The 16,506-nt window shown below is 43.7% G+C and overlaps 1 protein-coding gene across 4 annotated transcripts in view; it reads right to left on the bottom strand.

The window, feature by feature from the left end:
• The window catches only part of npas3 (neuronal PAS domain protein 3), a 230,787-nt gene that overhangs the window by 118,526 nt on the left and 95,755 nt on the right, over positions 1-16,506 (bottom strand). For all 4 annotated transcript variants that reach the window (XM_023951301.2, XM_023951303.2, XM_023951302.2 and 1 more), the window contains one exon: positions 12,072-12,316. In XM_023951301.2, coding sequence (XP_023807069.1) covers positions 12,072-12,316 — 245 coding nt within the window. The remainder of the gene's footprint in view (positions 1-12,071; positions 12,317-16,506) is intronic.

The following is a 16,506-nucleotide window of genomic DNA, read 5'->3' on the forward strand; positions in this document are numbered from 1 at the left end:
CAGAGATACAGCAGAAAGAGTCAGGGAGGAAAATCCGTCTTTAAATGACAGCACAGGGGTCACCAGTGTTCGCTGATAAACACACTGTCAGGAGCAGAGCTCACACAGGGACAGCCCCCCCCCCACAGGCAGTGAAATGAAGCCATGCCTTTGAAAGATGCAGCTGGTTCCCGTGTTTCCCGCTCCCAGCACTGAACAGACATTTCCCCGTTCTTTCATCTGAGAAAGCCCTCCCACCCTGATGTTGCGGATGCTCTGCCTTTGTGGCGTTTTGTTGATGTGTTCCAGGAGACCCCCCCCCCCCCCCCTTCCCAATGACAAACACGGACATGGTTCATTTCATTCCTGTATTTTGTTATGCCTTTTCCCTGGTTGTTGGATGGTTTTGTTGTACTTTTGTTCTGTTATGTTCTAGCAGCTTCCTGTGTTCTCCTGTGATGGAATCTGCTAGTGACCTGCCCCCCACAAACCAACCCCCCCTCCAAGGGACAGCTACCAGACATCACCAATCAAGGGACGAGTACCAAACTGCAGGTGCAAAGAAAGCATCCGGGGGTCAACAGTGGAGACGGAGGGGTGGGGGCGGAGGGATGGATTCCTATGGCGGAGCAAGCAGACAACACAACTGCAGGGAAGACATGCAATTGGTCAGAGAGCTGGTCTCTGTCAGCAGATTCCGTAAGAACCTGCTGACTTTGGCCTCAGAGGGGGTCTCCTGCCATGGCATACAGTACCAGCAAACCCTCGTAGAACCCCATTTATTGAGAGAAGTCCAGTCCCCCTGACCTACAATCATGATCCTCTTCTCTCGTCTTTATTTGTAATGAAAAACTCCACCACCACTTGTTTGCTTCTCTGAGGGTGCATCCAGGCAGGACACAGAGTTCGTTTCCCCCAATAATCTGGAACAAGTTTTCAATTTGAATAGACCCAAGCGGACCCTGGTCCAGGATCGGGAACCGCTCCTTTTTTTTTGGGCGGCCGTGGTGCAGCGGTAGGGCAGTCGACCCATGATCGTAATATTGCAGGTTCGATTCCCACCTTGCACGCCCATGTGTCGAAGTGTCCTTGGGCAAGAAACTGAACCCCACCTTGCCTCTGGTGGGACGTTGGCGCCAGTGTTTGTTAGCGGAGCCGCCGCCAGTGTGTGTATGTGTGTGTGAATGTGTGTGTGAATGTGTGTGTGCATGGGTGAATGTGTGTGTGACTGTAAGGCGCTTTGGGCCTTCGTAAGAAGGTAGAAAGCGCTATATAAGTATACGCCATGTACCATTTTACCATTTTTCCAATCGGATGGTTCGTACTGAGTTTTCTCCGTCAAAATAGGCTCCCATCTCAGGGTGAAACAACTGAACCAAAACGGCCACCGTAGCCGGCCATTAGTCGCTTAAACAGAGTAACAAAGCAACGATGAGACACAGCAACACATTGAAGTGTGGTCGGATGAATGCAGGCTCGTTGAAACAACTTCTAACGTGACACAATTTTCTTGTCACTCTGTTTTGCCGAAAATCTATATGTCAAAGTGCAGGACTTCCATAATTCTTTCTCTTGTTGCTATGCCCTGCCTTCACACTTCCCGGCCAATGGCTAAAGATAATTTAAGTCACGTGGTTTTGTTACAAGCTTTGGTTCGAAACAGGAAAGGCTGGTAGATGGCAGTCTGAATACAGACCAAACCCAAGGTTCAGGACCAGATCCGGACCAAATCATGCAGAATCTGTCCGGACCGACGAACATTTCAAGTCCGAATAGACCCTGATACTCCTCCCATGGTCTGCACTGGTGTTTTCAGTTGGGGATGTCTAGTGGCAACTTTCCTATCAAAGGGCAGGGAAGAGCGCAGGGGGTAGAACAGTGGCACCAGGAGGCACAAGGAAAGCAACCCCCCATTCTTGACCCTCATTCAGGTGTATGCAGGACGCACATCTAAGCTAGACTGAACAAAAACTGACAACATGACACAGGTCATGATATGAGAGGGTTGGTGTCTTCTCTGTGACCACAGGAGGAAATCCTCACACAAACCCAGCAGTGAAACCTTCAGTTTTAACAGCGGCGTCTTCTGGGCCTCAAACGGAAACTCACACCTGTCATCGCAGAACTCAACTTTCCATGCAGCCGCCTCTGCGGCTCTCAGAAATAAAATAAAAAAAAGTCAAGGTGAGGGTTTTTGAGTAATTGTTTCCATGGTGATTGTTTTGTCTTTGTTGGTGTGCAGGGGTGTGACAGCATGCAGGACAGGCAGGGGGGAGAGTCATGAAGAAAGACGAACCAAACAGCCAGCAGCCACATCCAAGCCGAAAGCAATTTGCTTGTCTAAATTTAGTTATGCAAAGCCTGCGGGCATCATCAGCATTTGGTAATTAGTTTTATAATTACTGCAGCCCCCCCTCCTCCCCGCCATTACATTTTCTTTACACTACAACCGCGGAATCTCAGCATCTCACAACTGCAGCTGGACAAATTATTCTGCCTGGATTAAGTGCGAGTTTGTGATGCGACAGTTTTAGCCGGGGGAGACCGGGGGTCCGGCTGTTTGTGCCAGACTCAGCTCAGCCGCGGTGGGGGGGGTGACAGGTGTTTTATGGAGAGATGCTTTAAGAGTCTGTGGATTTAAGACCTAAAGACATCCCAGCTGGAGCAGCTTCTTCTCCTTCAGAATCAAAGGCTCTCTGGTGTACTTCCACAAGTTTTAGGAGGATCTGGCTGGTAAAAGAGCTGCAGGGAGGTGAGGCACAAAACCAATCCACTCTTCAGTGTGGATTGATTGTGGTTTCACTGTTTTGGCGTGGACAGTTTCTTATATCAGCGGGAGGATTTATGATTAGATGCTGTTTGTTGAGTTATTTTCACTTTTTCTGCATTTAGGTTTGATCCTTTCTGGTTTGGGTTTTGGGTTACTGGCACTTTAGGACCTCAGTCCAGAACTTGATGCTACTGAGATGTGTAGGGTCAAATTGACTTGGCTGAGCTATGTGGACTAAACCAGTTTTTTTTTGTTGTTTTTTTTAATCAAACGTCCGCTTTTTCAGTGATAAAAATTACGAGGCAAACCAATGACTAAAAATTCTAAAACATGAAACTCTGTATTCTGTATTCAGGATGTACCAGCTCTTTAAGGATTTTAAGGATTGCAATTTTTATGTGATTTATTTTTTGGTCTAAATAAAAAAATGCAACTTCGACAAAAACTTGTTCTTAATTTTTCAGAAAAGATAGGATTTCAAATTATTTATAGTAAAATGTGTATTTTATTACTTGTATTTAAACGTCCTATTTTTTAAGGGATTAAAGTCTGATACAGAATTTGTCCTTCAAAAAGACATTAGAAACCAGCTGTTTCAGTTAGAAAAAGGAGTCGAATCAAACACTGGAATTAATGATTGCTTTATGCTCCAACACTAACACTGTTGACGTGCTTTCTTTAAGGAGAACAGTGGGATTAAAGTGTTTGTTGTGCGTCATTACAGTTAACACTAGCACACTGTCACATTAACCCAAGGAATCATAGGAGATGTAGTGCGAATTTGGTGGTGCTGAAGCCAGACAGACTCACTTAAGTTTTTGTTTTTTTATGGACTTTTTACACTGTCTGACACCGGATCATGAGCTATCACTAAGCACAAGCTGTTATTTTTGAGAGAGTTTATGAGCTATGTCAGCTCAAGGAGGTGAGGACGTTAACCTCGTCTGATTGGTCAGATTGATGACGTGCGATTAAGCCTCGAAGAATGATCGGTAGAGACCGTTTAATGGGTCAGACTTTTTCCAGAATAAGAGCGATTGGCCTAAGTTGCTGCAAAGTCGCGGCAGTCATCCTTGTCAAAATGTCTTGATTAGAAGTCCAAACTTACTGCAACAGCTGTCAAAAGGCCTTCGCCCTTTAGCAGAACCCTTCTGACGTCAGCACATCAACCTGTATTAATACTTGACATCAGAGATAACATAAGAAAAGCCTCAGGATAAAATTATCCCGTTTGACTCTTTGCCAGGTTTCCTGGATTTGGGCCCCACACCACCGAACAGCCCAACTGCTACCAGCCAGCATGTTTATTCTGCAGGGTGTTGCAGGTCCTGCTGACCCGTGCTGATCAAAAACGTAAAAACTGTTGGTGTCTTTACATGTTTTCTTTCCCAGGGGGGTGTAGGGGGAGAGCTTTTCTGCCAGGTGTAAACATTGCTGAGGCTGTACGGAAGACGTGTTCCTGAGCTCCTTCAGTGCTGGCAGAGTCTCCATCCTCCACTCAGTTTGCTCAGAGTCACTTTGAGTCACTGCTGGATTGCCGGCTGCAGGTGTGTTTGAGGAGATGGGGGGGGGGGTTCTGAAGTGAGTGTGGTGTTTATCCGGGTGTCGGGGTCACTGTGTTCCCTCAGTATAATGGAAGCCATTAGCCCAGCCAGCAGTCCGCATCATAAAAACGTCAGCTGGTACAAAGAGACGAGATGGATCATAGTGAGGCGAGACTCCCGCTGCTCTTCCTCTCCATCTCTCAGCCTCACTGATAGCCTCTGTCTCTCTAATTGACTGTCTCGTATATTTTTCTCTCCTTCTCCCCTGCCTCGTCTTTATCCCTCTCATTTCTCTCCTCAGCCTCTTTCTCAATGCCTCTCCTTCTCCTCCGTCTGCCTGCTCTGACAGCCTCACTAAGCAGGAGGTTGATTTTGAATAAAGCATCAGTGAGGAAGGAAGAGGACATCTCTCACACACACACACACACACACACACACACACACACACACACACACACACACACTTGGAAACATATAAAGTGCTTCAAGCTTTTGTTGTTTTCAACAAAAATACTCCAAAACTTGATTTCAATCTTTGGTCTCTGGACGTTCAGTGCAGTTGAAGAAAAGTGGCCGACCATGAAAGCCACAGCAGCGGCTTCAGACCTGCTACTGTGATCACGCAGGTCTCACTCTCAGCCTTTCAGGGGGAATTACCCACATTCAGTCTTCAAGGTTTCCACAGCTTAAAGCAGTCACAACATGATCCTTTTAAAGGAGTTTAACAGAGGTTGGGGACTGCTGCAGTGAAAAAACTCAAGTAAAAATGTGTCTCTCTCTATGGGACAGTCCCACGAACTGGACTGGAATGAGTGGGAAATACTGACACATTTCATGCATGACAGTCTCAGAACAGAACCAAAGGCTGAAGAAAAAAACTCACAATATTCCAAACCAGGATGGGAAAAAAGCAGAAAGAAGAAAAGCAGGAAGTCCTGCTCGTCCTCCGACTGTCACCTATGATGAGAGTATCAATACCAAGGAATCAAAATCTGGACATCCACACATCCCTAATTTTAGGATCCCTCCCTGTTATTTATTTAATGAATCACACTGGATAAGTGAAAGTGGGATTACACATGTTTAAAGGCTGTAAAACTCCCCACTACACACCTTCTACACACAAATATGACCAGAGGGGTCGTGATTTGGGCGTGTTACCATTAGCAACAACACACCATAGCACCAGTAGGTTCATTTAAAAAAAAAAAAGTTCTATATTTTTAACCTTAAAGTTGTTATCTGGTTAGTTTTTCATGGTATTTGTTTGCAGAACATGCCTGGGGAAAAAGATTCACTAAAAAAAATGACCAGTAATTGCTATTTATTATTCAAGGATTCAAGGAATTTTTATTGCCATTGTCAGTGAACAAAGTAGTTTCACAGACTAAGAATTTGCTGTGGTGCAAATATTGTAATATTGTGTGTACAATATTGTATGCAAAAAGTCATTAGTGTCATATTGAATCTTAAAAGTGTGGTATCGCCCACTGCTACTATAAAGATGCTCCTGCTGCTCCTCGCTGCTCCACCTTTACCCTGCAGACATTTCTAAACCTCTTCAGATTCTCTCTGTGGGTGTTTTTTATGTCTCCTGTTAACACATGGAGTTCAGCACCTCCTCCCTTTTGTTCTCCTCCTCTCTTTGGTCTGTGAAAATCCGTCTGCATTCCCACTGACGTGAACCGCACCAAAGTTCACCTGCAATTGAACAGCGACTCGTTCGGAAAAGGACCAGAGTTCTCCAGAGCTGGATCAGAACAGGACCAAATTTGACAAAATATGATGATTTATTGGGAATAAAGATCAAAAAGTTTAGCTTTAGATAAAAGATTCAAATGAAAAGACTAAAGCTCCCTTATTTTAAAGACTGGAAGCTGGTCTAATGTGCCTAGTTTTCACTGAGCCTTGCGGTCTGGTTCGATTGGGTCTGATCCACGTTTGAATAGTAATTCCACTTGAAGGTAAAGCGTACCGCTCTGCTCAGTGGAAATGAGGTACCGCCCTCTTCCCATCTTCTATGGGTCATATGCAAACATCTCCTAAAATATGAGGACAAAAGAATTCATCATTTGGAATAATGACACAAAAGGAACAATTGCTCAGCCTGAGTTATGCTTGGAAAATTGTTGGAAATATTTTGCGTTTTGGTGTATGTGTTGTCTGACACTTTGGGTGTGAATTGATGTTTTTAAACGTTCGAAAATCTCACTGCTGCAACAACCTCATGATGTTTAAGGTGTGAATTTATAATAAAATAAAATCTAACAGAAAACTCTTCCCTGTTTTCAATTGAATTCAATTTAATTTTATTCACATTTTCCAAAATGACAACATTCATCTCAATGGACTTCATACCATGTTTTAAAACAAATTTGCCAAAAGGCTAAAGAGAATCACTATGACCACATTCTTCTTCCATGGAGTTCATTGCTGGTGAAGCCGCTAATCTTAAAAGGTTCAGGAGAGAATCGAAAAGATTTTCTGATTCTTGACGCGTTTTAAAGGAAGTCACGATGGATGGCGTGCTAATTGCTGATAATGGGTCAGCGAGGGCACAGAAGGTCGACCTGACCGTTGCTTGTTAATGATGAAGGAGCTTAGACATTTGCATCATTAAGAACTAAAAGCAGCCGTGCTGGTAGAGTCCAGTGATGAAGCTGAAGTAGCAGCTGATGGCTAAGAAAGTGCTGATGTTTGTTGCAGAGCTGTTTCACGTTTTGGATGAAAGCCTCTCAATGATTAGAAGGGATGTTCCTCATGGTGAGACTGAGAATTCTGGGAAATGTTTGCATTGGAAAAGAAAGCCTAGTATCATCAGCCTAACATCACTACAGAAGAGGAACCATAAAAGTGTTCAATTAACTCTATTGACCTCCTGCACTATAAAAACTGAAACTTAACCCCTTGTGTTCGGGTCAAAACTGACCTATGTTCAGTCTTAAAGGAGTTAAGAAAGTAAAATGACCCTTGTTTAAGAATAACCGTCTTATTTTCTTTCTTTCAGGAAAAAGAATCTTTTCAAGAAAGTTTCCCAACAGCAAAATAAAATAATCTTAGTTTGAGAAAACATGTCTTAGTAACAAGAACTTTTCTTTCTAAAAAAATAGTTCTGGGTGAGATAATTTTTCTATCCCATATCCAATTGTTTTGCTTATGTAAAAAAAGAAAATCTGCCAACTGCATAATAATTTTGACTTCTTTCAGATCGGCCTTTTTTTTGCAGTGTACTACAGGCTGTCTCTGAAAGTAAGGGTTCTGAAACAAAAACATTTCTAGTCCTTAGACAGATTAATACTTTAGGGTAAAATGCTCCAATTCAAATGTTTGGATGCATTTTTGACTCGTATCAGTCAGTTAGGAATTTCATTTGCTGAGTGACGTTTTATCAGACATTAAGGAGATGGGGACATTCATGAATTGATTTGTCAAATCAAATAAATCCAAGTAAATAATATAAAAACAAGCATGAAAATTAAAATAGAGCCCCCTCCCCAGACCCACACATAACCCCCGCCCCTCCCACCCCCTGACTAATAGAGATAGACAATGAGAAACAGTTGGTTGATGGAAAAGCTAATTGTCTGCAGGTGGATGCATCAGAATGGAGCTTGTGGCTTCTACGTCACACCTACAAGCTTTGTCAAACTGCGTGTCTTTGTCTGCTCCTCATTCCCAATTTGAACCAAAAACTACTCAGAAATGCAGATTTAAGCTTAATTGTCTTCATATATGTCCTCCATCATGAGGAAAATGGTACAAGAACATGTAGAAAACAGCAAAGACAACACTTTCATTGGCTTTGCGTCTATCAGAAAGTAAAGCTGCAAACACGAACTGAAAGTGTGTAAATATGTGCGTGTGTCTTTACTTTTGTAAGTTCCTGTTTTGGTTGTGTTTGTGCATACGGATCTGCAAAGCATAGTTGTGCTTTTGTGTGTCTGAGTCTGTGTGTGTGTAAACTGGCTCATGAATTGTGGCATTTTACTGTCTGTTCCTCTGCATGCATAATAAATGTCCAGGTGTCGGGGGAGGGATGGGGGGGGGGGGTCCACAATCTGATGCAATGCTCACACAAGTGCGTGCATATGTCCATGCACACACGCACACACAAACAAACCAGACATCTGTGCACATGTACACTCCAGCAGATACACCGACAGACATACAGTCGCAGCTTTAAATGGTCAGTAGAATCAACACGTGCTCACGCGTGCACAGGTACGTGCACACGCCTGGGCTGGGTGTCAGGATGCTTAAAAGGTCAGGGTTGTTTGTGTGGATCCTGCAGCAGATGTGCAGACTCTCTGACGGGATGTCAAAAGCTGCAACACTAAACTGCAGAAGAGCAACTGATGGGTCAATTACTGCAAAGGTCAAAACTGAGAGGAGGAAGAGGAGGAGAGGAGGAAGAGCTCAAGGAGGATACAGTGAAGTGGAGGACAGAGAAGGACACAGATATGAGACAAAGAGAAAGTTCAGGAGCAGATTGAGTTCAGATCTGGAGACAGAAAAGTGAATGACAGAACAGGAAAAAGACTTGAAGAAGAAAAGTTAGGAGTGAAAAAAAGATGGCAAGAAGAAAGACAAAAATGAGGAGGCCAGAAAAACCAAGACAATGAACAAAAGCAAACAAAAACAGCGGGAGGAGCAGAAGACCAGACGGAAAGAAGGTAAAGATGAGAAAAAATGAAGGAGGATGAGAAGAAAAGGAGCTTAAAAAGGAGAAACTACGATACAAAATAGCAAAAAGAATATGACGAAGTAAAATGGAAAGAAAAGAGTAAAGTGTTGATGTGACCTTAGGTTGAAGGTGAAGCAAAAAAAGGTTGATTTCCTTCTCACCTCATGACAAAGAACTGAAACATGGAAAGAGGAGTCAAGAGGAATTTTTCGCCTTTAGTTTTTCACTTTTATGTCTACATTTGTTTCAAACGTTTACCAGCTGGTCAGTCAAACCAGGCGGTTTACATTCTGCATGTTTTAGTCTGCAGAAATCAATCCATACCAACAGTTCTAATATAGAATGTATACACTTAGTTCTTCAATTAATTGTCAATTGCATTTGACGTCTAGTCATTGTATTTTGCTTTGCTTCATTCAGCAGTTTGGCAGAAGTCTGTGCTTGAAACTGAAAATTTGTTCAATTTGAAATGTGATTTGAGTTCATAAATTGTAAATTGTGTTTTAAAGTGTTCCCCTCTATTCTTGGAATTGAACTGTCCAAACGTAAAAGTCATTAAAAAAAGATTTGTCTACATCGAAAGAACCGAAACAGCAGAGAGGAAGACAATAAAGTCATCAGCAAACATTCAGAACAAACACGCCTATACATACATTTAAACTCACACATACTCTGCTCTGGAGTACAGCTGTGATGGTGTGGGATTTTTGATCACCGCTGTGATGAAGCAGCAAGAGTCGCGCACTCAACAACGCACGCATCTTCTAATGGAAATGAATACAATGGAAATTAACAATTAGAACGCAGTAAATTTGTTGTATGTCCTCGCGAGACGGAGACTTCTGTTGTAGAATGAGGATGTGTGTGTGCTGCTGAAACCGCGCACATGTGTGTAAGAAGAGGGAGCACATGCAGTGTAGCATAGAGGGAGAGAGAGGTGCGGCGCAGGGAGTGAAGGAGAACAGTAATAAAAGGTTTCCCCCAGAAACCCTTGAAGTCTGAACACAGGACTAGCAGAATAAGTCAATTATCAGCAAAGATGAATGTGTTTAATGTGTTTATTATAGTTTCAATCACGCACCAAATACACAACTTTAGTAGAAAAAAATACATGCGGTGATGCGGTTATCGTCACACCCCTACTAATGCACCCAAATACACGCATGCATACACACACACCCGTGCAAAGACACACAAACACATGCATGCATAGACACACACCCAAACGCATATGCATAAACACACAAACAAACACACACCAACACAGCCAAGTACTAAAACACACAAACATACACGAAAAACACACACATGGATAGACACACGCACAAACACACACACCAACTCACCTGTGAATAAATGAACCCGAACACACATATATGTATACACACATGTATAGACACATGCGTAAAAACACACACACGCAAACAGACCCACACATAAAGGAACACAAAGACACACAAACACATCCATGCATAGACTTACACACGCAAACACACACAAACACAGCTATGCACTACTGCACACAAACACACACACACATGCATAGACACACAAACACACACATGCACTAATGCACTCAAATACACAAATGCACACAGGTATAAACACACATGTAAACTCACACACGCAAGTGTACTCACACAAACACGTACACAGCACACATACAATACAATAACGGCAGCATGAACACAAGCAAAAACACACACTCACAAAACACTCATACACATACATACACAGACAAACAAAAGCACACTTTTGGACTGACACAAGCCCACGAAACTAACACAAAAATACACACACACACACATTTTCATGCACACGTGCAAACACAAGCACAGACAAACAAATGAACACCTGTGCATACATGTTCAGTCACACACACCAACACGTATAACCAGACGCAAACACACACAGACACACACATTTGGTGTGTGGCGTTCTGTTCATTAAAATGCATGCGCCTCTTCAAAGCCCCGATGACAATGCTACCATCTGCTGCTGGGGGGTGTGGGGGTATGAGGGCATGTTTGAGACATCAACCAGTGGAAATGCCTCCACAACTCCCAGACAAACGTGCACACACTCGTGCACCTTGACAAATATCAAAAAATGACTTTCATTAACGCGCGTGGTTCATCACCGGAAATTGAAGGCACTCTGCTTTCATCTTTGGGTCTTTCCTCGCAGCTCAAACAGCCTCTTCAAGCAAATGCTCCTTTTCCCTCTAAGAGTCTCACAAAAGGCCAATTTCAAAGGCAAATGCTGCTCAGATTCACGAGTGCCGTGCATGCTCTGCCACTCCAAGCAGAAATTCAAAGCTTAATGTTCCTTTAGCGGGAAATCACTTAGTGCAGAAGCTCGCTGCTTTCCGTTTTGTTTGATTCCACTATCAGGGAGCAGACAGCAGACGCATGAGGAGGGCAGCGGTTGCATCTTTGCAACCTTCCGTAGAAACGGAAGAGTCAAACCTTGTGGTTAAAAAAAGGGAGAGGAAGAAGCTGCTGCAACAAAAGCTACCTCAGTTTTAGTTCAGGGAGGGGAGACCATCCTCAGGGTTTTGTACACTTAAAATGCTCCTTGCTCTGTCCTCTGTTGGTTTTATGTCAACAATCAAAGTGGAGCGCCCCCTGGAGGGCAGAAAGAGGCAGATGTCCCATGATGCTACCTCAGCAGTGACGTTTTATAAAAACTCAGACTCAGATTTACGGATTTGGTTACTCTGTTCTGTTTTAGTAACTATTCTTTTAGAACATGTTCGAGGCTTGTTATCAGAAAAATATGCAGTCAGTTATGTCACAGTAATGGTTTTTAGTGACCGTTTTGTTGTTAGAACATGCAGAGACTTTGTCATGAGGAGCAGCCTGAAGAACAGCAAAAAAGATCCAGACGGGAGAGAACGCCATCGTGAAGCAGCATCACCTGCCCGGCGTGTCCGTAGCTTTAAACGGATGTTTGATGCTGAGGACATGACTATTTGGAGATGAAGTTTCATCTTTTGTAGCGACTTCAAGCTGTTTGAGTCACACCTAAATGTTTTTTTCTTCTTCTGTGCTTCAAAGGGAAACTCAGCCCTCCAGCTTCCACACGGTCCTACCTTTGACTGAGGTGTTGGGGGGCGGGCCCTCAATGCGCAGGTTCCAGGGCGGGTCTCCTTGGTTGGCGAAGTCCCTCATCTTCAGGTAGCTGATGGTGAGCCGGATGATGGAGGCCTTGTCCAGCTGGCTCGTGATGGCACCCGGCAGCGGCAGCATCTTGGCTAACTCATAAAATTCAAAGTTCTCTTTTCCCCGCCGTGACCTCGCTGCGTCCCGGGACTTCTCCTTCCTCAGAGCCTGGAGCCTGGAGGTTTGGAACAAACATAAAAGTAGGTAAGACATTTGAAAGAGATGTTGCTGGTGCAGTGAAAAGTCAACTAGAGGTGCATCAAAAATATCAGAAAATAATCCCAGGTTTGTAGCGAGAAGACTTGAAAATATAATAATTACTGCAAACTTTAGAACTCTGTTATACCCTCTTTGATCTCAACCCTTTTAACGCCAAGATTGATGCACAATCAATAACCTAACGCACACTACAGTCAAATTTATAGAGCAGCTTAGAGGTTTTCTGAGGAGTCCCAGTTGAGACAAGAGCTCACGATGCACAAAAACACTGAAGTAAATTTAGTCAAAGCAAAAGTTCATTCAGGAAGCTTCAACCAAGGCATTGATGTCCAAACTTTGCTGTCTGGAGTCCTGAACGTGTCAAAGATCAGGTGTGTGAAAATCCAACAAGCAACCAAATCAATTCTGAGGTTTCAATTGATTTCTCACATTTTTACTTTATCCCACAAAAAAGAAAAATTTGCTTTCAGGCACCAAAACATATTATACAAAATATTCCTCAGCAGATTCCTCAGCTTTATAACCAACTGGTTGCTACGGTAACGACATTTTGTCACTTGTGTTCAATCTGCTGCAGCTCATGACTATTTGGAGAGACAAAAATGTTGCAAAATAACAACATTTGGAATCACAATAAAGTGTTTTTTTTTCTGAATGTCCCATAAACTAAATAAAATGTCACACTCGCATTAAGGAGGAAGAAACACTTCAACAGCTCTTTTATCCTCGTATAGGACTGCAAAGACCATGAGCCTATTTCAGGGATGTGTGATGGCTGTGTAACCAATCACAGCATCTGCTGCTTTGGTGGAACATGTCGCTTCTTCTCATCAGGCTTTTCTGAATTCTTTAAAAACAAAAAAAACACTTTTTCCTTCTTTTTTTTCTGCAAAACTTTGGCTTTCGTTTTCATTTCAGTACCAGTTGCACCAAAGGGTTGATGTCCCTCAGGGGAAAAACACAAACTTAAAAAATTGCTGCGTTCATGAGGGGTTGGAATGATCGGAAAAATGACACAAGAAATACAACAAGTCTTCCACATGAATGCTGAATAACTTTCTGGCCACAAATGGGCCCTAGTTTGCCCGCCCCTGTTCAAGACAGAGTGAGTGAAAACAGGCGGAGATCAAACCAGGAGAACGATGGTGATCTGGCACAGATCGGCATGGATTTCCTGCTGTGAGGAGCACCTCAGAAAACAGACTAAATGGATTTAAAAGCAGAAGATGAAGCTCCGACAGTCAGACTTGTTCCTGCTGTAGCTTCTCCCCATTGCATTTCCTCCATGACTTTCCACTCTATTACTTGATATCAAAGTGCTGCTCTGTTTATCCTCTCTCTCACCCCTGAACAACAACAGTGACAAACACTCTTTCCTGCAGCTTCTCATCATCATTGGACGCCATTATGAATTAAGTTTGCAATAAATCCGCTGCTAAAATCCTCTGTGGGCTTGCTGCTGCCGGTCATGTGCACACACGCACACGCACACACCAGAGGCAGGTGATTAATTTTTACAAAAAAAAGAGGGATGAGGGAAGAGGAGGGTGTGCAGAGAGAGGAGAGAGATGAAGGAGAGCGGACAAACACATTAGAGGAGGAGGGACTGTTTTGGGCTAGAATTGAAAAATGGTCGTCATCTGGCCAAGAATATCATTTCATTCAGTTTGTCATTAATTTCTGGTGAAGAACAAATGTAAGATTGAAAGCAAAACTCCATCTACGCCACAATTTCTGCTTCCTTTGTGAAATATGTTTATTCACTCAAGTTTGCCTCCTGACATCCATCTGTAATTGAAAAGTTTCTGCAGTTTCCTGTTCGGGGCTGTTTTCCTCCTGACAGGAGCAGTTTGAGATTTCTGCACAAATCAGATTGGTTTATGGGATGCAGGACGGACAACAAGAAAGAGGCATTGATGATGTTCCCACTTGATCGTCTAAGGAATGAAGTGGAGTTTTTTTTCTTCTCCTCTGCAGTCGTTGCTGCAGCTTCTGCTGCCTTTTGTTTAGAATAATCGCGTCCATAAACCTGCAAAGGTTAAAGGAATATTTAGAACTGTAGTTGGTTGTAAATTAAGCAACTTTGGAAACTTTCTGCAAACCAAAAAAAAGGAGATGCAGAGGCTGAAATGATTTCAAATGAGTATTTTTGGTTTGAGCTGCACTAGTGATGCTTCTTGTCTGTGTGGGCTTTCGTGGGAAATAGTGGCAGCAATTTGAATGAAACCCACTTTGGTTTGGCTTGCTGTCACAAAAAAGGAAAGAAAATTCCTGGAATTCCAGTAGTTGATCATTTGGTGGCGCTCTTATCTGAAGCAAGCATCCCTCCTCTGGTTCTCTTCCATTTCCTCCACAGAAATCCCTCAGAGTGAGGGGAAGCAACGGCAGCAGCTCATCTGGAAGTGCCGACCGTGTCCTCTGGGTGTAGCCTGTCAGGTTCCAGCTGGTCCCCCACAGACGGGCCACAGCTGTGGGTCCTCGGTTCATCCCGGCGGCACTCTGCTGCGTGACATACTGCGGCTGACATCTCCTGACTTCAGGCCCATTCGTGGAGGTAGTAATGATGTTCTTTGAGGCAGAGAGCCGGCCTCCCGAACCGGGACGGAGCTCTCGGTGGAACATCACAGGAACTTCTGGATCAGCTCCTGTCCTGGAATGAGCCTTCAGTCTCAGTCTCTGACTTATCTGACTGATCCTTGTCTGATCTGTTTTCCGTGGATCTCCTGTTTCTTGGACGTCAGTAAATGAATCAAAAGCACTGGACAGAAACTGGAAACAATTGGGCGGGGCCCCAAACCACAATAGGACTGGTCGGTGCTGCATTTGTGAGAGCAATCTCAAAACGGCTGGAAGGATTTATTTGTTCATTTTTGCTTCCGATGTAAAAAGCTGTTGATGTTGTTGCAGAACAGTGAGAGTCTAAAGAACCCCGCGGAGCAGGTAAAAGCTCCCAACCAGGACCCCAACCATGTGTCTGGGTTTCAGGAGAATGACATTGTGCTCGGGGTTCCAGCGGGGGACTTGACATGTTTTAAAGCTCCTGTCATGGCAGGCGGGGGGCACATCTGCATGTGTCATCCAGGGAAGTAAGGTGGAAAAAACAGTCAGCCAAAACAGCTGTTTGTGTTTGAGAGGATTTTTAGAGCATGAACTCAGCTTTCAAATTTGACTTCCCCGTCCGTTGGGCACCAATCTGCTCAGAGGTCACGCCCCAGGACATGCGGTTGCCGGGTAGATTTACTGGCCAAACCCATGAATTAAACCAGACTTTTAGGTAATGTTCACAATGCCCTTAATTGGCAACACGCATGCAAGCGGCATCTTCCAATGAAAAGTCCATGCAAACCCATGTTTTCAGGCTCTGTGCAGTGACCATGCCACTTTAGCCAGGTGGAACTTTGACCAATCAGCGACTTGTTCACCTTTTAGCTTGTCCCGTTAAGGGTCGCTACAGGTGGTTAGGGAAAGAGTTTTTACGCCGGATGCCCTTCCTATATTTTCAAGGCACAGGGGGAAGGGTCTTACCCAGACACCAACGTCTTGGGCAAGACGCTTGGATTTGGTAGAGATGCATGGATGTGGGTTATCTGGTGAACCCAGACATGGCAACGAGCAAGACGACGTCTGCGTTTGTTTTTCCAAATAAAGATAAACCAAAGCCACACTCCTGACATGATGGGCATCCATATCCATTGTAAGGAAAAAAGGAATAAACCAAACATTTTGTGATCAAATAATGACACTTCAGGAGCTGGAGAGGCGCTTCCATGGAGATGGGAACGGAGGGCAGAGCATTTACCCACTTCTGCTGACATCGCCATGGCGAAGACGCCTGGCTTTATGTGTGTGTGTGTGTGTGTGTGTGTGTGTGTGAGAGAAAAGGCCATAACTAGTACAACTAGTGAGATACATTAAATGAGGTGAGAGCAAACGCGCTGACAAGCAGAGGGAAGGAAGAATGACACAACGCAAAAGAGGACAAAAATGAGGCTGACAAAACAAATCAGAGTGAGCATCTGTAAGAATAAATTACCACTGCATACAGGCTGACAGGTGAAGGTGCTTAAAACTCTGAATTCCTCCACCAGACCAACATACTTAGGTTGCTGCTGGTTAATAAAGTCTCCCATGACAATTTTTTTAAAA

Source organism: Oryzias latipes, chromosome 22, assembly GCF_053564925.1.
Source record: "Oryzias latipes strain Hd-rR chromosome 22, Olatipes_Hd-rR_3.1".
NCBI lineage: Eukaryota > Metazoa > Chordata > Actinopteri > Beloniformes > Adrianichthyidae > Oryzias > Oryzias latipes.